Genomic DNA, 26,560 nt, shown 5'->3' on the forward strand with positions numbered 1-26,560 from the left:
ACTACAAGATTTTCTACAAAGACACAGCACATCAGTTGGTAAGCTGCCTTCACTCTCCAGTTTTTCATGGACTTTGCTCATCATCTTAACTACAACAAAAAAAACCAGCCCCTCCAATCTTAAGAGCATAAAAACAACACAACTATAACAAAAGCCACCACAGTTCTTATGCAGTTTGCTTAATGACATTCAGTTGCCCTGCTAGAAATATTGATGAGGTATGCTGGAAAATGCAACTGAACCAGAGAACCAAATGTGGAATAAAGTATGAATAAACTGTAGATTAAATGTCTGTCTTTAAAGATGCATGCTGTGTCTGCTGTAAATCTTAAGTATGCATTTTTCTGTCAGTGGCTTGCAAAACCAGATGTTCATGTGTGTATTTCATATTTTACTGAGAATCTGGTTTTAGGTCATTGGATTGCTGTAATTGTTGTCTTGCTCAGAAGCTGTAGCAATTTCCAAGTCTTTGTTCTGTTAAAATGTCTTTTGTGCTTCTACCTGAAAGTTGCTACTTGTTGCATCTTCGTGCATTTTGCTGGAGAGCTGAAACAGCAAAGCTGAGTGGGTAACTGCATGTCTTATCCGCATGAGAAAGCGATGAGAGATCTATGACTTGTATCTGTATTTAATTTCACTTAGAGATTTAAGTCTGTCCAGACTTTAGCATATGCAATGGCATAGATAACAGGTCTATTTTTCATTTCTTCATTATTGTTCCTGACAACAGCTCCTGCTGGTCACCTATGGTGGCACGTTAGAGTTATCGTATGCACTGCTCCTGTCAAAATAAACCATTAAATTTAAAAGGAAGGGAGCTTTCCTTTTGCAGTTCAAGACAAAGTAATAGTAAAGAATTGATATGTGTGAATTTTGTTTGACTTCTTGGCTGACTGATGTTCATTCTGCTCTGTATCCCTCTAGCTATGATAAGAGGACACATTTACAGTTCAGCTGTATACATATAAATGTACAATAAAACCTTTCTTAGGATACATTTTGTTTTAAACAGGTGTTGTTCCCGTAAAGTTCGAGAGTTATGGTGGCAGGGCATTCCTCCGAGCGTGAGAGGCAAAGTCTGGAGTTTGGCAATTGGCAACGAGTTAAACATCACCCACGGTGAGACTGTTGTTCTGTCTACGTTGTGTTATGAAGAGAAGTGAGTTTTGTATTTACTGCGTTGCATCAGAATCTGATTTGTGAGCATGAAGTGTTAATCTGCTTAAGTTTTATTTGTGGTGCTTTTACATGCTTTGTTCAAAAGTACTGTATCTTTTAATCTTGTAGCTGTTCTAGCACTGCTGCCATGAATTATTTCTGATTACTACTACCATTGTGTTTTGCTTTGATGTTATGTTGAAATGGTCAGAACTAGTCAAGCTTTTTTAAATTCTTTTTTTTTCTTTAATTAAAATTGCTGTTTATTCATATGGTAATGCCTGTGAGGATGCAGTCTCTCGATTTAGAGCAAGAAGTTAGGGCTGTATGAGGTTAAAAGACCTCCAGGAAAATTAGTCCATTTTCTTATATGTACGTTTATGAAAACAGAAGTAGTGTGCTACTTTGTGCAGCGGAAGAACAGTTTTGAAAGAGCAGTTAATTCCAGTATGGAAAGACAGTAGACTGCCTGTATTCTTGCTAGTACTGTGCTGCTTTTCTATGTGTGGTTCAGTTACCTCCAGTTTAGTTCCTGCCTTGAATGTGGTAAGGTTATTCCAGTCAGTTCAGACTGTAACGTTGAATGTCAGTGCCCTGTAAGAAAAAAAGAATTGCTTGAACGTAGAATGGAATTTGTACCCAAATTGCCTTTCCTTCTTTCTCAATCTTAAATTGTAGGTCAGTAGAACAGGTCCTTCAGAACCATAATCAAAAATGCAATTAGTGTGTTAGATGTACTGCTGTTTGTGTGCACAGAGAAGCATTGCTCATATGGCACATGGTTGGTACCTGACAGTGAGCATGTGTGCATTCAAATAATAGCTCCAATGTTCTCTGCTCTTGTTTTTCCAGAACTATATGATATTTGCCTGGCTCGTGCCAAAGAGAAATGGCGATCGCGTAGCATGGTAGGGGCTGAAGGAGAATGTGAAGGTATGCCTTTTTTTTTGTGAATAACTTACTCTGTGCTACAAAATAAAGGTTTTAGTTAAATTGTTCCTTAAGTTACAGTTAAACAACAACAACAAAAAAAATCAGCTATAAAGATGAGTTTGATTTTAAAGGACAAAAAAGCCTTTCTTTCTGTGGAGGATATAGCTGCATTCTTTCTTCTTAATGAATCTTTTGTCTCTTACATGCCATGCTAGTTCAGTTTTCTTTAAAATCTTTCTGTAGGTACAGATCTTAATTGATACCTAATTTGTAGGAATGGTAGGAACATTTGGGAGGTTCTAATTTGGATTGAAACACAAATATTTTGCTGTCTCTGCAGTTATGTAGTTGAAACTCAAAGCATAGCAGAAAGTTAAATTCTAGTTCCTTAATGCAGCTTTGGGTCCATTTCCTGGGCATGTTTCAGAGAGAAGCAATTAATTTTTGAATATGAAGTAATTTGAGATTTACTAATTGATAAGAGGAGTAGTATTTTTGAAAGTATTGAACTAGTGCTTGAAATTTCTCTTTGGTAAATAATTATACTGAGCAGAAAAAGGAGAACATACATACTGCTGGTGTTTATCCACAGAAAACCATGATTAGCTGGAAAGCCCCGACTTTATTTTCTGAAATATATATCTTCATACGGTTGTTATAAATTACTGCTGTTTGCTAGTGCCAAATCTTGTTTTTTTCATTACTCCAGTGCTGGCAATAGATAGTTCCCAACTATATTTAACCAGGATAAGTGAAAAAGAAATGAGGTTTTTGGGTCTCTGATGCTTTAGGAATTTACTTTCAGTGAGGACTGTTTCAGCTATGAAATGTATTGTATTGACCACGATCTTTAATGACACATACAAAGAGTAAATACTATTTTGGAATGAGAGGCAACAGTAGTAGAGCCTGGTGGCATCCATACTGTAGTTCTTTGGAACTTCTCTCACCAGAACCTCTCCACAGAAGTGACTACTTCAGGAACTGTTGGAAAGCTGGGGGTCACAGTCCAACAGGCTTTTGTGTGTCTGTTGATTTGTCAGAGGATACCAGTGAAAGGACTAGCTTGTTTTGCCTTGCCTTCCTCTTTCTCTCTAACAATTTCAGAACAGTTTGGGGGGGCGGAAAAGTCTACACTGATTCGTGTAATAAGTGCAGTTACTTTGGCTTTTGTAGATGCTGGATTTTCTGCAGCTGACAGAGAAGCAAGTTTGGAGTTAATAAAACTGGATATCTCGAGAACGTTTCCTAATCTCTGTATATTCCAACAGGTAAGCAACGTTAACATTTAACTTGACTTCTCAGAGAAAATAAGTTCACATAATCTTGTCTGTTCCCTGCTTGAAACGGTCCACTGTAAAAAAAGGAGTAGACATCTTGAGGGAAAAAGTTCTTAAAGATTTGGGAAATTTAGAAAAGATTAACCTGAAGGTACTGCGTGTTGGAAAGAGACAGCAAAACTGCTAGCTGACCATTGTGTTTGGATTCATAGAGCTCAGTTCATGGTGGCTTCTGTCCAAGTGATACAGGTTAGTGTTTCCAAGTCAGTGAATCAGCACTGCTGCATTGCAAATGCATGGAAAGTGAGAGAGCAAAGCTCAAAGAAGCAAGACTGGATTTTTTTCTTTTACTTATTTTTGATTCCATGAAAGACCAATGTAACTTGCATGCTTTTGGTGTGCCTTAGTGACTTGTTTTAAGCAAATACTTTGTCCTGTACAAAAATTTTGACATCCTTGTTTAAAAAAAAAAAAAAAAAAGTTGTGATGAACCAACGCTTTTGGGTAAAAAAAATTTCTCTTTGGAAATTCTGAGCCACTTACAATAAGTGGTGTAATCTCTGGCAGCTGTTAATAGGCAACAACATGAAATTCTTTTCAGCTGTAGACTCAATGATATGCTTGATATGCTGTGCATGCATGCTACAGCATACTGCTGTTCTGACTGTTCTCTTCACGACTGCATTCTGCCTCTAGTCTAATAGGCAATTATGTAGTTCTCATTAATGTTCTGCTTTCCTGGCACAGTAATCAAAATGCTTCTAAGCTATAATGAATCTCTCAAACTCACATTTGTCTTGTATAAGGACTTTGTATGTAACTGTTATAATTATGCATCCATGATACGTGTGTTATATGCAGTTGCTACAAGCATCTAAAGATTAAAATTGTTTTAAAGATTTGGGGATGTTCAGAGCTGCTTTGGGGAACATGAATAATAATAATAATAATATGAGTAATAATGAATTTAATCGGAAGTGATACAAACTGTCAGTAGCACTGAAGAGTTTTTAACGTGCTTGTGCTGTAGTTAGACGTGTTGTCTTGCTTTTGTTAAATTATAGGGTGGTCCTTACCATGACACGTTGCACAGTATTTTAGGAGCCTACACTTGTTACAGACCTGACGTAGGATATGTAAGTGAAGTTTTTCATCTGGGATGGGGAGGGAGAGTGAGGGGGAGGGAGAATTCATAGACCGGTGTTATTTTGTGACTAATTTGAATGTCTTTTGAAGTATGTGTTGTTCTTAGTGGCTGGGGTACTGAGATTGTTGGGTTGTGTTGTTTGTTACTCCTCTTTATATACATTTCTGTGCCTTAGCATAGTGAGCTATTAACAGTCTGTAACAGCTATGTAAAAGCCTGTAAAGCAACATCTATCCAGACAGTGTGAGCTCCCTAAAAGTATTGGAAGTGATTATGAAAGGACAGAGTGGATTCCACATCCTTTATTTAGTCTGGAGAAGGAAGAAAAAAAAAGGGCATAACAGCAGCAAAACCCAATACCAAAAGCAGAGCAAAGATGTAGATAGGAGCTTATTCTCTAATTGTGAGCAGTTGTTTCTATAGAAGGCTAATGTAGGTAGATCCCATTCCTGTTCTCTGAGTAGCAATGGCTTCTCAGCAGATAACTTCTAAGTGTGATTAGCATTAGGATGCTAGAAAAAGGGGAGATCAGGTGGTGTGCTTCACTTGGCATGGAAGCTGTTGTGTGTGTGGGGGGGGGCTTGTTCCTGTGGTTTGCAGGAAGGACTGTCACACCTTGGTCTCTGTAGCACAGTTCTGGCAGCACAACGCCCTTTGAGTGAGCAGTCTTTAACTAGATTCAGTGTCACCTCCAAAATATGCTTTGTGGAAAATGCAACAGTATCATGAGCTTGTGCTGATTGAATCACACATGATGGCAGCTCTCCATAACTGACCTGCTAATGACTGAGAAAGGAACAGGTTTAGTCTGTAGTGTTCAAGTGTAGACTAGATTTCCACGAGTCAGGATGCATTGATCTCATCAGTGGAAGAGGCATCAGAAAAAATGCTCATTCTGTTCTTCAGAAAAAAATCTCAGTTTGTTATATTTGAAATTGCAGTCATCTTGGCCTTCCTTAGGAGTTGTGCTTGGAGTCTTTGAAAGGAGGCAACGTGGGGATTGATAGCTTCCACGCTCTCAACATTCAATGCCAAATGATTACGTGGTTTTAAAATTCCTCTCTTTCTGGAAGTCTTGCAGAATTCAGCACTGCAGTGAATGCATTGAACACTAGTGATGGCAAGGGCAAAACGTGGCAGTGTTCTTGAAGGAGTACAGTTCTTGCTGAGTGGTAACACTTCTCCTTTCTTCAGGTACAGGGCATGTCTTTCATAGCAGCAGTGCTGATCTTGAACTTGGATACTGCAGATGCCTTCATTGCTTTTTCTAACCTTTTAAATAAACCCTGTCAGATGGCTTTTTTCCGTGTGGACCATGGCCTTGTAAGTATGCAGTGAAACTCTAGTCTACATATTGTAGCCTCTGTTGCCTGGAAAATGTCAGAATTAACTTCAGTGCAATGTGCTTGTTTAAAAAGAATCAAAAGCTGTCACAGGCACACATACACACTCCCTCAAAGAAAGAAAGAAAACCCAAAAAACAAACTGAAATAAGAAAACAACCTACCAAGGTTTGAAGAAGAGAGTGAAGTATCTTATGATTCTCAGGGAATAGTTATGAGAATATTACTGTAACTGTGTTTCAGTTTGAGCACTGTAGCTGAAAGCTGAAGACAGCATTCACAAGTGGTTTGAAGGTGCTTTTTATTCCAAGCTAATAGCTTGCTTAAAATAGTCTGTTGCAGGAAGAGCTGTTTCCCATCCCTTAGTCTCTAACAGTTTCTTTAAAGATAGCGTTGGGGAATCGGATGAGCAGACACTCCCCCCATCTCCCCCTCGACCATGTTCAGTGAAAGTTGGGTGACTTAATCTCTCTGTATTGTCTGAAATTCCTTGTTAGCACATACAGAGGGCTACTTGTATATCATAGCAAAATAAGACTCGTCTCCTAAAATACGTTTTAATTTATTCTTATTTTTCAAAAAATAAATGGCATTCTGTATTTCCTTCTCACTTAGTTACTTTCTGACACTATAAAAATAGGCCCTTGCTTCTCAACAGTTGAAATGGAGAAAATCAGGGGAGTGGCAGACGTCAGCAGTGACCACTTGTGTTGCTTAAACAGTAGCACACTAGGAATCCTATCAGCATTTTCTACTGGAAAAGCAATATGTAATTCCTTGTTGCAGCTTCTGAATCTCGTCACTTGTAAATGCCCATGGGGGAATCTTTTAACAGCAGCTCAAACAGCATTGCTACAAGCAGTGTCAGCCATCACCATTACTTGAAAAAGGAGGATGTGCTCACACGTTCAGCGTGTAAATGTCATTGTTCTGAAGATGGTTTCAGAGTTAGAGTTGCTGGAATTTGATACTTGTTAGCTGAAATAATGTTTCTTGGGAGCCTCTTGGGTAGTGCTCATAAGTTCAATTAACTTAGCCAAGTAGAGTGTGGCTGATAGAAGAAGGCTTAGAGAACAGTAGAGGTGGTGCTACATGAAATAATATTAGCAATAATATTAGCATTTTGTCCAGTGATTCACTCCACAAAGAAAACTTTGTCGTTTAGAGACAGAGTGAGACAGTTTTGTTGTTTTGATGTCTACCCTGAACTTTGTGTGTTTTGTAGCTCAGTGATGAAATGCTAATTTGTCTAAAATGAATAAGTTAGATAAGGAAGACCAATAAAGTAATTACTTGTGGAAATAGTTGTACTATAATCCATTCTGCTTGCTCTTGATTTCTTTTGTTGGTTACAGTTATATCACACTAGATTTTTTAATTACTGCTAAGTGAAGTAACTGCTTGTATATTGACTTGATAAATACCTGGACTGCTGTTGTGTTTCTAATAGCACTGCCTGTGTTGCCACCAACAGATATGATATAGCAGTTGTGTAAAATCCCTGCTATAAAGTACTTCAGAAATCCTTTAGTAGAACTCTTACTGTGGTGCTTGTGTGTAAACAGGTCATTTTGAAAGTATGACTGTCTGTTGCATTACCTGCTTCCTCTTTATACTGGGAGATCTCACGTGATGCTTGGTTTTCGTGCATTTAAAAATACATGTTGGGAAGTTGTTTCAGTTATACAGTTCACTAAAGTAGGTTTCTGGTTTCGTGTTTATCACGAAGCTCCTTCTCAGTAACTAGTAGTTCAGAGATTTTACATAACCTTGCATGGTTATTCTTTATTATGCTCTTCTCATATTGGCTTATAAGCCTTAATATTCATACTGATTCAGTTTCTTTGCTGCTATTAATGAAGGTAATCTGTCTGTCACTATATCAAATGAAACAGGAAGAAAAATTCTTTAAGGACATTGTAAGAAAGGGGAATCATCTGTCATTCTTGTAAGGATTTCACACAGAAGACTCCTCTTTTACTATTGTGATGTTCTGGGCAGAAGTGTGCTGATACAACTCATGCTTCAAAGAAATCACAACTACTCTTAACTGCTTTATTCAGGACATTGAATTAAAGTACTGAGTCATTCAAGGGCTTTGTTGAACTTCTCTTTCTCCACTCTTAAGAGAATTGAGGTAGAAAAGCTAAAAAGCCTTTTCTTTTTAACTCATTAGATAGGATTTTCCAAGCCCTCTGTTAGGAAATTTGAAGTAAACATTCAATTTTTAAAATACCATGGGAGTCTTCACATTAAAAGCTGTGCAGTAAAAGGGATAGGTTGGGGGTTGGAATTTGTTTTTCTCACCATAGGTGTTTTGTCCTGATCAGCTCTTCTGTGTGACCTTTCTCTTTCCCTTACTTACCTTGTTTTAAATCATGTTACACAGTAGAAGCTTCGGTATTATCATGTGATTTATGTTTGGAGCCAAATGAACTCTTCACTCTTGCTGTGGGCTATTAAATTGTTTTAGTTCCATATTTAATTTTTTAATCCATTGGGTCTTGAATTTTACTCAGTATAATATTAGATTATTGCCACAAACATAAAGCACCGTTCCATTATCATAATTATTTTGATTAATCAGCAAATAACTTCTCTCCTGCTGATATCTTTCTTTCCAAGGGAAGCTAGCCAAGACCTAAAACAATAATTATATTGTTTAATATGAAATCAGTATATACAATAGATCTTTAACTTGCAGATGCTGTTTATTATGCGAATGATTAACGCTATTGTGTCATGTAATTTATACGAACTTATTTTTGAAGAATGTTAATCCAACAAGAGGTAGTATATTTAAGCCTATTAATAATAGAACTAACTCCTTTTTCTCCCTGTTGTTTTCCCAGATGTTGACTTATTTTGCTGCATTTGAGGTATTCTTTGAAGAAAATCTGCCAAAGCTATTTGCTCACTTCAAAAAAAATAACTTAACTCCAGATATCTATCTTATTGATTGGTAAGACACTGAAAGCATAATTACTAATATGCATACTAGCTATTAGCTGCATGTCTATATTCTTAATGTAAGCTGGAGCTCTTTTAGTTTTAACATTTTTTTGAGGTAAAAGTTTTATCTTGTGTTCAGTAATTGAATTTATCAATCCCAATATTTCTTACAGACTTCTGTGATAAGCTTAATGTTTGCCAAGCCGTTTTGCTCTCATTCTGTTGAGTTTGAAGCTTATTTTGCCATAAATCTGGATAACAGTGTTTATCTGTATTTAGGACATATCTGTATTCTGAGGAAAAAAAGGGAGGATGCAGTGAAGACATAGATGTGAGCAGTGCCTTATTCCTGTGTTATGTGGTCTCTGGTCCCATGCACAGGATCCTAGCACAGGTTGTTTAAAAAACACATTTCAGTAGTGAAAAGGCTTTAACATGTTTTTAATCACTACAGCTATTGCACTTGGCAAGTCAGTTAATTACAATCCTTTTATTTTGTGAAATTGCCTTTCTTTTTAGCTCTGTGCAATTACAGTCTTAGAGATGAAAAAAAAAGGCACGGATCTTATTTGCAGACCTGTCAAATTTCAGCATATGAGGTATTCCAGAATGAGTATTTGCATTTGTGCCTATCAGGCTTTGGTTTGGAGGCAGCTAAAATTTCTCTCCTCAGCAAGCAAAGCTTCATTGTCAATTCTGGAATGACATGAACTCTTTTTTGGCTTGCCTTTAAATTGCTGAAACTTCTGTTATCAAACATTTACCCGGATAGTTCTAGGTAAAGATGAAACTCCAGCAGCAGCTTTGTGGGTTCTTTTTTTTTTCTTTTTGAAGATTCATAAGCTGTTATTTCAGAAAACAGGCTGTACTCTTAATCCAGTACTGTCAGAACTAAGCTCTCAGTACTGTCATGGTCTTTCAAAACTTACTGTGAGCACTGAGCACGTTGCTGATCTGTTGGACGAGAAAACCATTTCAGGTTTTTCTGTCCAGTGTAACAGCTAGAAGTTTCAATAGGTGAGCTTTCACTGGATGATACAGTGGCTGAGATATTCAGGATTTTACAGGAGACAGCGGTGAAGACTTTGCTAAAATCAACGTGAATCCACTGCTTTTTACTCTTCCACCAAGTCAGTCATGTCATCTTTAGAAGGCAGTCAGGTTGTTCAGACATTACTTTGCCATCAGAAATTCTTTCTGACTTCTCCCAGTTATCCTGAGAGGTGATTGTGAGTGGCCTCACAGTGATACCAGACAGTTTCATTGGCACTCTCTTGATTTGCATGTGCCTCTTGCACAGTGAATGCTGTTACATGGGTTTTGTTTGATTTTGCAGTTACCCTGGCATTTTATTTTGATGCAAGTTGAGTAGAGAAATGAAAATTGTGATAGATAGGTTTATTCTTGAATGCTGTTCAAGAAGCGTTTAGATGAGGTGCTAAGGGATTTGATTTAGTAGTTTAGTGGGTAGGGATGGTGATAGGGGGATGGTTGGACTAGATGATCTTGTAGGTCCTTTCCAACCTAATGTATCTATGAAGCTATGATTTCTCCCAACATTTGTAAGTGCTGCCAGTTTTTTATGACTGAAGGCTAAGTATTAAAATGAACTGGATCTCCTTTAATGCACAGAAGGAAAATGCCAGAATAATACTGGAATAGGATAGAAGAAAAGGAAGAGGGTAGGGGCTGGCACATCCAGCGATAAGGGGAAATATGTTGAAATGATATTGTCAGGAATGGGGACTACTTGTGTAGTCTTCACAAATCCTACGTTAAATTTCCTCACATTTATCTTCAGCTAGACAGCTTGCCCCATTACAGCTTTAGTTTTGTTAGGCAGTATTCAGCTGTGTGAGATTTTGGTATAATATTGCCCTCTCAGAGGCAGTAACCACATGGGAAAGTACTGAAACACTCTGGGAACCAAGAGCTGCAGTGCTCCCCCATACCCAGCTTTGACAGGTTACTGCATGATTTCATGATATGGAATAACCGTGGAAAACCATGACAGTTATTTAAATACATGTGTCTGTGCTTGTATATGTGGTTATGCATGTGTGTGTGTATCCATCTATCTGCAATACTTCTTTAAAAATCTTCTGATGCCATAGGAAACATTTAGATTTGTTTTTTTAACATCCACTTGAAACTTAAAGAGAATTGGAGTTTATATCTGCTGTCCTTCCATAGAAATTAATAGGGAACCAGGCAGAAAGTGCATAGAAAAGATAGGAAGGAAAATCATATGGATCTGTGCTCTTGCAAGTGAGGACTTTTGAAAATTTTGCCTTTGGCTCCTGGGTGACTGCCAGTTTGAGAGTGAATTTGCTGTAGTACTGATAGCACTGTGAAAAACAGAACTATTTCTGGAAAAACAAAGATGAGATTTCAATTATGTTTCACGTCAGAGAAGAATATGGTGAAGTGCTGCTTTTGCAACTCTGAACCCAATAATTTCCCTGTCTAAACAGACTCTTTGGTTGTAGGTAAAAATCTCTGTGAAACAACCTTGCTCTATCAACATTACTTTTATTTAAATGCACATTTGTTCTGAGCTCCAGAAGGACACCTGCTGCTATTCTGGTGGCTGGCATGGTTACTGAGCAGGAATGTATGCAGCACATCTCACTTGGTGCCAGCTCTGGGAAGACTCCAGTAGCCAGTGTCATGCAGACCAGTTGCTGGGAAACCTTTGTGCTCCTGCTGCAATTACAGTGGAATCAACATGTCTTTGTGCTGCTTCATGTTACCGGTGCTGCAGGAAGTGGCAATAAAATTGCTAGACTTACTTAAGTTTTGCTGAGGGCATACATTCCATGAAAAGCCAGTTCTGTGCATAAATGTGGGACCAGCTATGTAAGCAGTGTAGTTTTGTTTTGGGTTTTCTTGGGGCTGGTTGAGGGTTTAGGGGCTGGAACTCTGCCATGTGTCATAGGCAGACATCAAGGACCTAAGAACTTAATTAAAAAGTGCAGCAGAATTACTACCAATGGCTACCGAGTAAGGCTTCTCATTTACAGAGAACATGTGCTTCAGGCTCAAATTCCAACTGAAACGTACTAGTATAAATTAAGAAGTTAGGCAGGCTTTTAGTTTTTTGAAGAATGCAAAGGGAATCAAGTGTGTAAAGGCCATAAGGAGCCACGCGCACTCAGCTTCACAGGGAGCAGGGAGAAAACGGTGTGCCTGAATAGCCTGTTTTTGGCTGCTCTGTGCTGTCAGCTGATGGAGCACAGGCTCTTCTGAGCAGAGCAGAGTGTGGATTCACAAAGGACACACGCTGTCTATTTATGGCTTGCTGCTGCTGTACAAGTACCTCTTCATCCTTACTAAGAAAAATGATTTTGGCAATGATTACAGCCCAGGGCTTTGTTTGTACTGATGGATTGATCAGTGGTGCTTTAATACTGCATTGACTGTGATTGTGCTCTGTGAACTCTTACCTTTCTTTTGACACTGCGTATGATGACAAAGGGCCAGGCCAGCTTGTTTGTGCAAATGTTTGTCGTGGTCATTTCCAGTGAAATGTTTATAGGCTTTGCTGTCCGTGACATCAGAAAAAACATAGCTTGTGTCATGCCATTAACACCTCAGCCCTGAAACTCAAGTATTATGCTTTAAATGCATGTTTCCATTTCAACAAGAAAAGAAAAGGTCAGACACTCAGACAGTGATTCTGTCCAAAGATTACTCATGGCATCCTGTTTTTCCTAAGTTTGGAGTAGTTGTTACCAGACTGCAAAAAATAAATCTCTGCAGGTTAGAGTGAAATACTGCATTGCTACATAGTACTCCTGAGTGGGAGGACATGGCTGGTTGGGTGCTTCTGACCTGATGAAATTGCTCAGAGGCACCGCAGTATTTGTATTGACACATTTAAGAATGCGCTCAGATTTGCTAAGTTGCTCTGTTGCAGTCAGCATTGTATTGTACTTTTTTTTCCTCCCCTTGTTAGAAATAAAATAAATGCTTCTCCTTTCTTCAACTGTAATGATTTAAGGATTGTACCAAGTAAGCTGTTAACACCACTCTTATTGCAGTGACTCTAAAGGTACTGACAAGAACAGAGATGCCACTATGCAAGAGTATTCAAGAAGTAATGCAGCAGGCACTTAGAAACATGCAGTCTTTGTCTCAAAGCAGATAAAGAGGAATTGTTAGCAAATATACTATAAAGTAGTACCAGGATAAACTGAAAAGATCTTAGACTGAGTTCAAAAGCAGAATTAATTTATCAGTTTCCACAACTGAACTGAGAAGTTGTGGAGAGATTCTCATGTAAAAGAGAGACATGGCAAAAGAATGTGTGGCTCAAGAATATATAGACCTGAGTGGCATCATCATTGTTGTGCAGGAGTTGTTGGTCCAGAATCTGGCATACCTGCCTTTAGCACTGCTGCTAACAATGTGTTTATGAAGACGTTTATAAAAATAGAAGAGAAGGAAAACAAAACAGAGCCATGGCAATCATATCACAGTAACAGTGCTTTCTTGGTAAGATTCTGGTTGTAGGCTTTTCCTGTCTCAAACCAGTCAGGATTTTACACATCTGCTTCAAAGTACTTTCGTCCTAAGTGGGTCTGGAAGGAGCTGGAGTATGTATGTGTATATATGTAAGTATGAGCAGCCAGAAACCTTCATTTCTGTTTCTCTCACACTGGACATCTCTATGAACTGCTGTCTGCACCTGGCTGGGATTCATAGTGAGCTGAAAGAGAGCTGCAGGCAGAAAATCATCCTGCTCTCCAGTGCACACAGATCACGTGCAAGTCGTGTGCTGGTGCTGCTGAGAGCTGCTGCAGCTGCTTTATGGCTATCATAAATTTCTGCTGGGTTTCAGAGCAGTAGCTCTGATGCCTAATAAAAATGTCTCCCAGTAGGAAATGTTTTCAGAGAGCAAGTGCTGTATCAGTGCTTAGAAAAGATTCCTCCTGTTGTACCACTGCATATTTTAGGAGGCCCATTTCCAATTTGTAGGGCTTGATGCGTTTAATTTCATGCTGGTGTTAATGAAAGCTAATTGCCTAGTGAAATTCTTGCAAATTGCACTTCCTTGTGAATTATGAAGAGATCAGTGTCAGATCCCTCATTTGCAGTGACAGCTTCTTTATCCAAGTAAATCTTTTCCTACAGAAAGTAGTGTTCTCATAAATAGATGTGACTATTTTTTCTGACAGTTAATTTTCTGCATAGTTGCAGAGTTAAAACACGTGGGTAGTTCAGGTTAGGTCTGATTCATGACAGAATAATAGCTTCTGGGAATCAAATGGAGCAAAATTAGGCATTGTTGCTTATCTTTAAGCAGTGCCAATTCCTGGCTGAGAGTTTGCCTGCCCCTTGGTGACCAGGAAAGCACTCTGCTAAATTGCTTCCTATTACATTGCTCCTTTGAAATGGAAAACCCATTGCTGTTTCCTGTACACATGTGCTCATACAGACAAAAAGTCCTAACTCTGCTGTGTAAGTATTCTGTAAGGAGACGTCGTTCCTTGGCACTGTGACTGTGCAAAGATGTTGAAAGGATATACAATTTGTGCAGTTAAACAAATTGGTCAGTAATCCAAAGAAGGGTTTTTATCGTGCTACTCTGTATTTTTTTTATATATTATATATATAATATATACAATATATATAATACATTGTGTAATGTGACCAATAGTATTTTTCTCATTCCAGACTCTTACCACCTTTATATGTATGATGCTGAGAATGGAATTTTAATAGCTTCCCACTTTTTATTTAAAAAAAAAAAATCTGAATTTGTACAAATGACTTAATCTTGTCTTGCAGCTTGTAAAGTGAGTTATTTCCCAGTTTTCCCTAAGTGTGCTGGTTGAGAAAAACTTGCTGGTTACAACACATCGTTCCAATCACCTGAAGTAGAAAAGATACTGCAGGAAAGCTTTGATTATTAATCAAAAGAAGAATGTACCGGGAAATTTTATTAATTCATATTTTATACTTCTGCATATATCCATTCAGTTTCTTTTCTTTTTTTTTTTTTTAAACAAAAACTGGAATTTCTTAAATAAAAAAATTGGCAAGGCTGGGGAGTGGAGCAGTCTTAAATGTAAGAGAGCTACTGTTAGATTCAGCATCCTGAAATAGGAATTTTGTGTTCATACGGGAAGGTTTGATTTAAATCTGAGGCTTGGCTGACCTCTGCTGGAGAAGGAATTATTTGCAGTTTTACAGAGTGACAGAAAACGTTTTTTTACACAGTGCATCTGTGGAGAAATACCCTTCTTTTTACATTTTCAAGGGGAAGGGTTACTATGATTCTTATATAGTGTATTCCCTTATATAGTGTAATTTGATTTCAGTAGATGTAAATGTTGGCACTTTTGGGGTGATGATGTGGTACTGTTATGTCTTAGTTGGGGTCAGGGAGAAGAGAGTAGCTTTGGCTTCCTTGCTGCAAAGCCATCAGTGGTTTGATGAAGGAGGAAGTGTACTCTTGGCAGTTACCAAAATATGGTTTTAGCCACTAGGAGGAGATCCTTGCTTCTGCCTTTGCCTTTGCTCTTTGGAGATCACATATTATCACATATTATCAAGTGTATTATCACAGCTACCTGCTCTCTGGAAATCCTGCCTGTCTTTCTCAGCTCACTGGAGACCTGGCTGATCTTTCCTCCAAACTCACACTGTTATGACTTTGCCAGTGAGTCCAGTCTTGGACACTGAAGTAATTTTCAACTTCTCCCTCACTAATAAACAGAATTCCCTTTTTAGTATGTCTTTAAGATCCAGCTTTTTGTGTTCTCACAGCTAAAACTGCATGAATTCTCAGTTCTAAAATGATGGTTAATTTTTCTTCTATTACACTTGTGGCCAGGGCATGCCCATCATAAAATCATGTATATTTTTCTTAGTTTGTGATTAAAAAAAACCTGAGCCTGAAAATTCATACTGATGGCAGAGTGCTATAACTACTTTACCAGCACAGCACAGTTTTATATTACTTCACATTTCACTGAGCAGCAAATAATAGAAGTACTTCTGAAATGCAAAGGGAATATTCAAACAAACATATTTGAGAAACCTCAGTAACGAGCAGTGTGTGTGCTTCTCTGAGTATCAGTGCATTTTTCTCGTGCAGTAACTCAGAAAATGTTACTCTCTGTTTTATAGGATATTCACATTGTACAGCAAATCTTTGCCACTGGACTTGGCGTGTCGTGTCTGGGATGTGTTCTGCCGCGATGGAGAGGAGTTCTTATTTCGTACAGCCCTGGGAATATTAAAACTTTTTGAAGATATTTTGACCAAAATGGATTTCATTCATATAGCCCAGTTTTTAACAAAGCTACCAGAAGACCTGCCCTCAGAAGAGTTCTTTACATCTATTGCTGCCATTCAGATGCAAAGTAGAAACAAAAAGTGGGCTCAGGTAAAGAGAATGTTGATCTTTGATTAACAGGTGAATGTGCTGTACCCATGAAGAATGGTGTTTGGTGACATCTAGGAGAATGTTTTAGCAGACGTAGGGTGCATAGGGCTACTTAGCTCGCTTTGTGTGTTCAGTATGCAAGTATCCCCAAATAACAGGCTTTGTTAGCCTGTGGTTTTCAGTCTGCGGTAACTAAAGGCTCAGTGGTGATTATAACAAGACAAGGACTTCGAAGTAATTTACCCCTGGCAGTCTTTAGTCTCCCGGTCAGCTTCAATCTTGCTACATGTAACTTCTCTAGATTGTATTCAGCTGCTGTGGCAAACTGAAGAAAGAATGTTGCCAAACTGTAGAGCAAATAGATCTTAGATTTAACTCACTATAGTGTTGGTATTGGCTGACTTCTTACCTACCTTGTTGGCTTCTGCACCAGCTGCTTTTCTTCACCACTTATCTCCTTTACTGAATAAATTTCCACTAAGAAGGCCTCTTCCCTCTCTACTCTGTCATATTTTTCCAGGTCAGTAGTGGGTAGAGGCTATGAGTTAACTTGTACGTACTGAGACTGTTGAGGTGCCATTATTGGAACTGACGCAGAATCAGTACCAAGAGAAAGACAGTATGGGCTTTTGTTTCCTTTTGTTAAGGTGCTGACTATGATAGCCCCTACCTTTCTTCAGTCTTTAAAGTTCACTAGATGAGTTTGGACTCAAAATCCTGAACTGTGCTTTTTTGAGGAGCAGGCTTTTGGAGGTGTACAGGTAAAGTAAGAAGCACGGTATATTGGAAAAATCCTGCAGCAGCTGCAGTACTCTATAGCTAGATAATTCTTTTTGACTGAGACTATCACAGTAGAAATTAGATACTTTGCTGTAGTATCCATTCGTGTTTTGTAGGGAAATACCTTTTTAAATTAGCAAAGTGAATGTTAAGAGTGATGGAGGCACCACTTGAGGTAAATTCTAAGGTGGGTTTACCAGTTAAGGTGGATTTACCAATGGCACTACTTTCCCGAGAATGCCAGATGCTCTTCAGCTTAAAGTTGGTTTTGTCTCATCTTTAGCATTGACTTACTTGGTCACAGGAACTGTACTGCGTAAGTAAGCAGCATACTTTGAGCTACAGCTGCTTTGCAGGAGTGTATATGATTGTGTAGAACTAAGAAGTCAAATTCAGATTCACATTGCAGCAGTAGGTGTAATCAGTATGCAGAAAAACACACATTGAACCTTCTACCTTGCTGTACCACAGTAATTATGGGGTTGATATCCTGTGGGTCATGTTTTGGAATGATGTTGTCTGGAGATTGTGTGTAGGACCACATCTAGAATGTTCTGTGTTGCTGATTAGCCTGGTTCCCACAGTCCTAGTTCCCTCAGACATCAGACATGGTGGTGGTGTTTTCCATCTCACTCCATTTTCCCTTGGTCACTGACAGTGTGATCAGGAAGCTAAAGACTGAAAGATGCTTCACTAAATTATGGCCATGACACTTCTGGTAATGAGAAGCATGGTTAACAGAATGTTGTGGAGTCATAGAGTGGCTTGAGTTGTAAGGGACCCCAAGGATCATCAGGTTCCCACCCCCTGCCACAGGGGGTTTGGAGAACAGGCAGTGTCATGTGATTGCCCTTTGAGTGCTTTAGACCCACTTCTTGTTAATGCTGTTGGGCAGAACCTTGTTTAAAATTAGTCCAAGGTGCAGTTCTTTGAAAAGAAGTGTCCCTGAGGGCATTCAGTTCCTGGACACTTCTTGGGGGTTCTGCTGTACTACAGTGAAGAGTAACCAGAAGGCACAGAGTGCACACTGCTTGAGCAGCATGAGGAAGTGGGTATCAGTGTGCCCTCTGCTGAGCAAAATTTTCCGTCAGCTAGTAGAGGATGCACGTTTTCAACCTGAATGCAAATGCTTTTTTTGTATTATTGTTATTGCTTTAGATATGACTTAAAGAGATCTGAGGCAGCAATAGGTGCTAGGCAAGCACCAGTCAGTGCCATGGTAAAAATTCAGAGCAGGCTGCTCACTTGCCATGGTTGTAGACAGTTTATTTATCCTGAGAATCATGACATCCCCTTGGGAAGCTGCTTTTAATTGTACCAGATATGTCAAATCTGGGTAAAAATCTCACATTCAGGCTTCAAAGGTGTGTGTGTGAAGGTTAATTGAGCTTAAACCTTCATTAAATCCATTTGTAGTTATTGCACCATGAGGGCTTAAGGAGGGGGTCTCGTGCACTGGGAAAGGCTCTCAGTTTAGATAAAGTAACTGTATTTAATACTTAAATTAGTATTGCTCAGAGCTACTCATATAGGAAGATCTTCATACAACAGTTCATTGAGTCACTTTTTTAAATCTAATATCTTTTTCTCTGTTATTTCTTGAAATGTCCAGATACTGGCTGCTCTGCAGAAGGATAACCGGGAAATGGAGAAAGGAAGTCCTTCACTTAAGCATTAACTCTGGCTGCCTCCAGTGATGCACAGGAACAGATGTAAAGTGGCAAAAGTGTTTGATATGGATGAGCCTGCAAATCTAAGTGTTACTTCAGAGTTCTGTTCAGCAGTGAGATAGCCTTAAAGGGGAAAGAGGTGAGGAAACAAAAAGGGAAGGAAATTGGGAGATAGATAAAACCTTGATAAGTGAAACCAAGGCCTAGCCTTAAACTTCTAGTGGAGTGAGTGCTTGCTGTGGACAGCAATACACATTCATGTGTCTGTTGAGGGCAGTTAAAGCAAACAATATTAAGGTTTCTTTATTTTTTCTCACTGCTGTTTTAAAATACTGGGCATTCAGCAATGTCAGTTGCTTTGAAAGCCATTCCCTAGTTCTGTTCTTAGGCAGGATGCACATTTCCCATGCCCAGTCGCTGGATCTGGATTTTAAATAACTGGTGCTGGAATTTAAGTGATGTAGGACCATTTCTTCAGAAATGCTTCTTGTTTTATAGGCTGTGGGTCCCATTTACCAAAGAAATCATGTAGATATAGAACTATGTTCCATTCTTTTAGGAAAAAAAAAAAGAGTCAAGAAAGTACACTTGGAAGAGAAACCACACTAGGAGTGTAAAAGCAGTTATTCTTCAAGATGCCTTGAAAGTCCACATTCCTATCTGAGTACACATGGAAAAAGTTCCATTAATTTGGCTAGATTCCAAACTCAGCAGGAGCGGGTATGGTATCGAGCTGGCATTATTTCCCAGCTGTACTCTTTCCTCTGTTTAAACCCAGGGTCACGTAGCACTAAGCAGATACTTCACGTCTCTTCTGGGGCAGTGCCATGTCAGGGCATTCTTGCATCCCTGCTGCTTACCTCTGTGCCATCTGTGCAGTAGTGCTCATAAAACTGGGCTGAGCAGAAAACTTGAAAAGAGGTTAAAAGGAATTTTTGCAGCTGTTTTAAACCTGGCTCTGCTCACTGGCAAAACTGAGGAGGAAGGGTGTAGTGTACAAATGACACAAGCCATCATTGCTGCTGTGAAAAGAAAAGCCTGTGGGGAGCTCCTGTAGCTGCTGCTACCACAGTGGAAAAGCACATGGGGAGTTGAACTTGATGAAGTAATGATGGAAAGAAGTTTGCTGGGAAATAATGCCAGACAATTTCTGTCGGGACAAGTTCAGGCTGTCTCGTAGCATTATCTTGTCTCTGACACATGAGAGCAGGTTACAGGGAGCAGATGGCTGCTGCTCACTTGTTATAAGGGTTAGATTCCCTCTGCATTCAGATGAATATTGAACTGTAAAGCATAGGTGCCTCTGATTCACAACAGTGGTCATTGTAGAGCATAAAATCTGCATTATAAATAATTGTTGCCATTGAAAAGGGAAACTAACTGAAGCAATACTTGTTAACCTTAAGCAGGAATGAGTGAATCCTCCAGCTGTGTGGCCATAGGCTTCCCACTGCTTTTCGTTCTGGTTTGTGCTGAGTATTTCAGCACTGTCTGACTTAGGAAAAACAATAGTTGCACACTGCTCAACTCAGCTCGCAGTGTGAGGACCGTGGGATGTAATCAGACTGCTGTCCTCTCTTACCAACATTGTTTCTACAAGTGATACTTTGTAATATTGAAAAGAGGGAAAGGAAGATTTCTTGGTAAGTCTTTGAAGACTCATAATGACTTTGGAATACGTGTAATGCAAATGCAGCTTGCAAGTCTGTTACCTCACTGGCCTTTTTTCCTGTCCACTTTGTGTACCTGGCGTAATAGATGTGGGTTTTTTTGGTTGGCCATCTGAATTTCTGCAGAAGACTTCTTCAGGTCATCACTAACTGAAAGCAGACATGGGGATGCTGATGGAAAACATGGTAATTCTGCCAGGATCTGTGTATCTATAGGCTGGTACGCGTACACTGCATTGCTTGGAAGTGCAATAGAAAGCTGGAAGGTCAGTAAGTGCTTTTTGAGATAACTTCTATTACAACAGCAAATCTGCCTCTTCACAAAAGGCACCTGAGGCCTGACATCTGCAACATTTTAAACCAGGTTGTGGGTGTGGCTCACACCCCGTTGAAACCCTTGTTGAGCCACAAAGTGTTTGTCTTAGCCATGTGCAGCCTGTTTTCTTCTCAGAAACACGTTGAATGTAATGGTGAAAATAGGCACGGTTGTGAGAAAAGGCCTGCTGCAGCACTCGTGCACTGTTTGGTACTTGCAGATGTAATTATTTTGGTCTATGATTTGATCCTTCTGTTCTTAGGAGATGTATATATTTTCTAGATGATTTCTTTGTGTATATAAGGTATGTTCTTTAATGAAGAAAAGCAATGCAATAAGGAGGAGCTTTGCACAGTTTATTTTCAAACAAAATGCATTTGAAAAAAAAGAAAGAAAAAAAAGACCTGCCTAGAGATGCAACTTCTCAGTACCTTGACCTGGAGAGAAGACTTGAATTTTGATAAAAACAGAGATGAGTTGGGATGGCTTAGAATTACTTGCCACCCAGCTGCTCCAGTTTCCTGCAGCACACCAAATCTCTTAATTATTAAGGAAGGTTTCTGTAATCAATTCAGGGATTGCATACAAAATTCTGCCAGTTTTTTGTTCAGGTGCTCGAGGACATCTCTAACATCATGCTTGGGATTTTCTCTCATTGAATGAGTGTCCCCATCAGAGCAGACTTTTTTTTTTTCTTCATGGGTTTAAGGAAAAAAGAAAATGCTGCAATACACCAGACGTTTGCAGCTGTCACTGTACGTACAGCAGAGGAGAGAAAGCAGAACATTTCCACCAGGTTTGGCATTTTGTACAACCTGCACTTTATTGTAAAGCTGTTCTCAACTTCGTCAGCAATCAGTGCTCAGCATATCTCATTTAGTAAGGAACTTCCTTTGGAAAGGTACCTTACGTCGGCTCATTCCTGAACGTTTTAACTAGACACGTGGAGAACTGTTGATACATCCTCTGTCCATCCTGTTGAAGTCGTTTTTATGTAGCTGTCAGTTGGTTTTGTTTAGATACGTGTATCAAACTGGAACTTTTTTCAACTGTAAATATATGGTTTTATTAAATAAAGTCATGTAAAGTTACCTCACTCACCTGCTGTCACTGCAGCTGTGGAACAGAGTTCAGCTGTCTGCTTCCTCCACTGTTTGCTCTCCATAAACATCCAGTGCGTGTGGATGAACGTCAGCAGGTTCCATTTTTTCCACGCGGAGAAATTCAGTGGCACATTTGCTTCGTACACGCATCCACTTTGTCACACAGCCTCTGCTGTTCTTCGTGAGAGGCTGCTCAGCTCGTACAGAAGCCGCTCTTGGATCAAGGGAAAAGCCAACGTTTGGTAACGTGGCTCACAGTGGAAGGTCCTGACTTCCATCTGTTTGTGTGATCAGCACCAGTGCTTGGTACTGCGCTCCCTCTGCAGCCCAGCAGCAGCTGGTGGTACGGCACTGCTCCGTCATGAGAAGCAGCATTCGAAATCTCTTCGTGTGTACCAGCAGTGTGTCATTTAGAAGTCTTTTTCAGGAGTGCCTGTGTAATACCTCCCCCAAAAGAAGCCCATTAGCAAAGGATTACAGAAAGCTCCGTGCTTTATTTCTTTTCCGTGCTTCTTTTTCAACCTCAAGGTAGGAGTGAATTGGCTTCCCTGACTTTTTCCTGAACCGCCCTCTGTTGAAGGACCAGATCAGCGTGGTGACGTTTCAGCGCTTCCAGCTGCTGACTTAACGGCCCTATGGCGTTCACCTTCTCCTCCAAGTCCCGCAGCAGCATCTCCTCGCCCCGCAGCCCGCGCTGCTGCCGCAGTTGCAGGCAGTGTGCCCGCATCCTGTCCCTGTCCTTCCTGCTCGCGCTCAGTTCGCCTCTTTTCTGCAGCAGGGCGCTCTCGATGCCGGCCAGCTCGGCCTTCCTGCTGCGGTTCTCCGCTTCCACCAGCCGCAGTTTCTCCGTGACGCGGTCGAGGATCAGTTGCGCGTTCGCCACCTTCAGTTTGAGCTCCAGCACTTCGCCGCAGAGGCCGCGGAGCTTCTCCATGAGCTCCCCGTTCTCTTTCTTCATGTGACTGATCTCAGCGGCGTGGCGGCCTTCCGGCGCTTCTCCGCGTGCCCTCAGGGCGCTCTCGAGCTTTCGGATCTCCAGCTTCACCTTGATGTTTTCCAGCCGGGCCTGGAGGGGCAGAAGCACACGAGGAGCGGTTCCGCGGGCCCGAGCTGCGGCGGGGAAGGACCTCCGCTCACCGTGACGGCGGGCGGAGCATCGGGGGCCGCGCTCACCTCCCGCACGGAGCTCTCCTTGTCCCTCTCCCGGGCCTGGATGTCGCTCACGGCTCTGAGCGCCGCCTTCGCGCCGCCCTGCCGCCGCCCGAGCGTCCGCACGGCCACGGCTTTCTTCCGCGCCTGGAAGGCGGCCCACGCGGCTTCGGCCCTCTCTTCGCTCTCCGCGCGGTCCCTCCTCCGGGCATCCACCCGCTGCTGCCGTTCGGCGGCCTCGCTCTCCCGCCGCAGCCACAGCTCCCGCAGTTCCCGCAGCCGCTGCGCGAACCGCCGCTGCCCGCCCGCCCCGTCCTGCCGCCGCTCGGTGCTCCGCGTCCGCAGCGCCTCTCCCAGCGGCGGCTCCACGCGAACCTCGCGCTGCTGCAGCCGCCGCCACTCGGCCTCCAGCGCCCGGAACTCGGCCAGCAGTGCCGCGCGCTCCCGCCGCTCCTCCTCCGCTTCTTCGCCCAGGGCTGCGGGGTCCTCCGCGCCGCGCTCCCCCTCCCCCTCTCCCTCTCCCTTCCCCTCCTCCTCCTCCTCCTTCTCCTCCTCCTCCTTTTCCTCCTCTTCCTCCTCCTCCTCCTTCTCCTCCTCCTCCTCCTTCTCCTCCTTCTTCTCCTCCTCCTCCTCCTTCTCCTCCTCCTCCTCCTCCTCCTTCTTCTTCTCCTCCTCCTCCTCCTTTTCCTCCTCCTCCTTCTCCTTTTCCTCCTCCTCCTTCTCCTTTTCCTCCTCCTCCTTCTCCTTTTCCTCCTTCTCCTTTTCCTCCTTCTCCTTTTCCTCCTCCTCCTCCTCCTTCGCCTTTTCCTCCTTCTCCTTTCCCTCCTTCTCCTTTCCCTCCTTCTCCTTTCCCTCCTTCTCCTTTCCCTCCTTCTCCTTTTCCTCCTTCTCCTTTCCCTCCTTCTCCTTTTCCTCCTCCTCCTTCGCCTCCTCCTCCTTCGCCTTTTCCTCCTTCGCCTTTTCCTCCTTCTCCTTTCCCTCCTTCTCCTTTCCCTCCTTCTCCTTTTCCTCCTCCTCCTTCGCCTCCTCCTCCTTCGCCTCCTCCTCCTTCGCCTCCTCCTCCTTCGCCTTTTCCTCCTTCGCCTTTTCCTCCTTCTCCTTTTCCTCCTTCTCCTTTTCCTCCTTCTCCTTTTCCTCCTCCTCCTTCTCCTCCTTCTCCTTCTCCTGCTCCTTCTCCTCCCCCTGCTCCTCCCCGTCCCGCGGCGCGGCCCCCTCTGGCTCGGGGTGCTCGGCCGAGCCCCGGGGCTCGCTGCCGTGCTGCTCCGCCGCCTCCATGCCGCCGCCCGTCAGCTTCCCCCGTTGCCCGGGCGACGGTGCTCGACTCTGCCGGCCCCGCCCCTCCCCCCGCCCCCGAGGCCCCGCTCCCGTTCCCCGGCCGCCACTCAGCGGCGGGGTCGCCCTGGGTCGCGTCTCCGATTGGCCGCCGGAAAAGAAGCAGGATTCCGCTGGGCCAATCGCGGCCGTCCGTTTGTTTCAATCCCCCCCTCCCTCCCCTTTCTCCCCCCCGCGCACGGGCGTTTCGCCGCTATTGGCCGCGATCCGGAGGGGCCGCCCGAGCCCTGCCCGTCCATTGGCCGCCCGGCGCGAGGCTCCTCCCGGAAGGACATCCACCATTGGCCGCGTCGGAGCGGGGGCGGGGCCGCGCGTGCGCGCGGGGCGGCGGCGGGCGGGGTAAGATGGCGGAACTGGGGAAGAAGTACTGCGTGTACTGCCTGGCCGAGGTGAGCTCTCTGCGCTTCCGCTGCACCGAGTGCGCCGACATCGAGCTGTGCCCCGACTGCTTCTCGGCCGGCGCCGAGATCGGCCCGCACCGCCGATGGCACGGCTACCAGCTGGTGGACGGCGGCCGCTTCACGCTGTGGGGCGCCGAGGCGGAGGGCGGCTGGAGCAGCCGGGAGGAGCAGCTGCTGCTGGACGCCATCGAGCAGTTCGGCTTCGGCAACTGGGTAAGGTTAAAGGCGGGGACCGCGGGGCGGTCGCGTCCGCAGCGTCAGCGTCCCTTCTTTCAGCTTAGAGCCGTTCCCCGTTGCGTTCAGCTGTGAATGGTACTTTCCCTATTTCTGTATCGCTTCCCGCGCTCCCGGTGCTTTTCTCGTCGCTTTGGCGCTATGTGAGCGCTGACGTGGGCCGAACTGCGCGGCAGCGCTGTTGCTGGAGGAGCTCAGCTCCTGTGAGTCGGTTTCTGAGGTGCTGGGAAGGAGGAGTGTGTGTGTGCTCCGCTGGAGGCGTTATCGGAACCGTCTTATTGCCCCTCCTTGTTCTCCGTTTAGGAAGACATGGCTGCTCACGTGGGAGCATCCCGGACGCCGCAGGAGGTGATGGAGCACTACGTGAGCATGTACATCCACGGCAACCTGGGGAAGGCCTGCATCCCCGACACCATTCCCAACAGGGTGACGGACCACACGTGTCCCAGCGGGGGCCCGCTCTCTCCCAGCCTGACCACGCCGCTCCCGCCCCTGGACATATCGGTGGCTGAGCAGCAGCAGCTGGGCTACATGCCGCTCCGGGACGACTACGAGATCGAGTACGACCAGGATGCCGAGACCCTGATCAGCGGTCTGTCCGTGAACTACGACGACGACGACGTGGAGATAGAGCTGAAAAGAGCTCACGTGGACATGTACGTGAGAAAGCTCAAGGAGAGACAGCGGCGGAAGAACATTGCGCGAGACTATAACTTGGTGCCCGCCTTCCTGGGCAAGGACAAGAAGGACAAGGAGAAAACTCCCAAACGGAAGATCACGAAGGAAGAGAAGGAGCTGAGGCTGAAGCTGAGGCCTCTGTACCAGTTCATGTCCTGTAAGGAGTTTGAAGACTTCTTTGAGAACATGCACAAGGAGAGAGTACTTCGAGCAAAGATCCGGGAACTGCAGCGGTACCGTCGAAATGGAATCACCAAGATGGAGGAGTCGGCGGAATACGAGGCGGCCAGACACAAACGGGAGAAGAGGAAGGAGAACAAAAACATCGCGAGCTCCAAGAGAGGGAAGGAGGATGGCAAAGAAGGGGAATTTTCTGCCATTGAGAACCTGCCTGGTTTTGAACTCTTGTCAGACAGGGAAAAAGTGCTCTGCAGCTCTCTGAACTTGAGTCCTGCGCGTTACGTGACTGTAAAAACCATCATCATTAAAGACCACCTTCAGAAAAGACAAGGGATCCCTTCAAAGAGCCGCCTTCCCAGTTACTTGGATAAGGTACTGAAGAAAAGGATTTTAAACTTTCTAACAGAGAGTGGTTGGATATCCAGAGACGCGTCATGAAACGCACCGCCTCTCAGCCCCCCGCGTCCCAGGCCTGACAAGCTCCCTTCTTTTTTTTTCTCCTGCCCTCCTGAGATACAGAAATTATTCAAAACAGACGAACAAAACAACAACAAAAAAAGCAAAAACCGCTCAGTGTTCGTGGTCCGTGCTGCTCTGGGTCACGAAAAATACTGAGTTGTGAAACTTCTCCGTTAGATTTCATTACTCATTGAGAGTATGCTGTTTTTGTTATGTTCCTTGAAGAGATTTCTTTCCTGAGAACCTACTCAAGTCCAGTGGTTCTGGGGTGGTCACTTCACTCCTCCCTGTTGGATAAGTGAGTGTCAGTGTCACAGTGTCATCCATAATCCTTGCCTTTTTTTTTCCCTCTCCTTTTATTTTTCTGAAGGTGGGAGAT

At 42.9% G+C, this 26,560-nt stretch overlaps 3 protein-coding genes across 6 annotated transcripts in view; 2 read left to right on the forward strand and 1 right to left on the reverse strand.

Moving 5' to 3' along the window:
- TBC1D14 (TBC1 domain family member 14) overlaps positions 1-19,527 on the forward strand; it is a 60,851-nt gene extending 41,324 nt beyond the window's left edge. For 3 of the 4 annotated variants that reach the window (XM_065735813.1, XM_065735814.1, XM_065735816.1), the window contains 8 exons: positions 1,013-1,119; positions 2,011-2,091; positions 3,268-3,362; positions 4,436-4,507; positions 5,713-5,841; positions 8,714-8,823; positions 15,951-16,209; positions 18,602-19,527. In XM_065735813.1, coding sequence (XP_065591885.1) covers positions 1,013-1,119; positions 2,011-2,091; positions 3,268-3,362; positions 4,436-4,507; positions 5,713-5,841; positions 8,714-8,823; positions 15,951-16,209; positions 18,602-18,667 — 919 coding nt within the window. In that variant the 3' untranslated portion in view covers positions 18,668-19,527. Of the gene's footprint in view, positions 1-1,012; positions 1,120-2,010; positions 2,092-3,267; positions 3,363-4,435; positions 4,508-5,712; positions 5,842-8,713; positions 8,824-15,950; positions 16,210-18,601 lie in introns of those variants that run through there. The other variant, XM_065735815.1, reaches the window with a different exon arrangement.
- Positions 19,528-22,206: 2,679 nt separating this feature from the next.
- Positions 22,207-24,172, reverse strand: CFAP184 (cilia and flagella associated protein 184). Its single transcript, XM_065736030.1, has 3 exons — positions 23,825-24,172; positions 22,922-23,461; positions 22,207-22,814 (listed from the first exon to the last, which is right to left on the reverse strand). The coding sequence occupies exons 1-3, from the start codon at positions 24,170-24,172 to the stop codon at positions 22,272-22,274; spliced, it is 1,431 nt and encodes a 476-aa protein (XP_065592102.1). The 3' UTR covers positions 22,207-22,271.
- Positions 24,173-24,573: 401 nt separating this feature from the next.
- Positions 24,574-26,218, forward strand: TADA2B (transcriptional adaptor 2B). Its single transcript, XM_065736145.1, has 2 exons — positions 24,574-24,843; positions 25,168-26,218. The coding sequence occupies exons 1-2, from the start codon at positions 24,574-24,576 to the stop codon at positions 26,158-26,160; spliced, it is 1,263 nt and encodes a 420-aa protein (XP_065592217.1). The 3' UTR covers positions 26,161-26,218.
- Positions 26,219-26,560: the final 342 nt, after the last annotated feature.

This window comes from Cyrtonyx montezumae, unplaced genomic scaffold (assembly GCF_038088225.1).
Source record: "Cyrtonyx montezumae isolate F1298 unplaced genomic scaffold, pur_monq_1.0 scaffold_2, whole genome shotgun sequence".
Classification (NCBI taxonomy): Eukaryota; Metazoa; Chordata; class Aves; order Galliformes; family Odontophoridae; genus Cyrtonyx; species Cyrtonyx montezumae.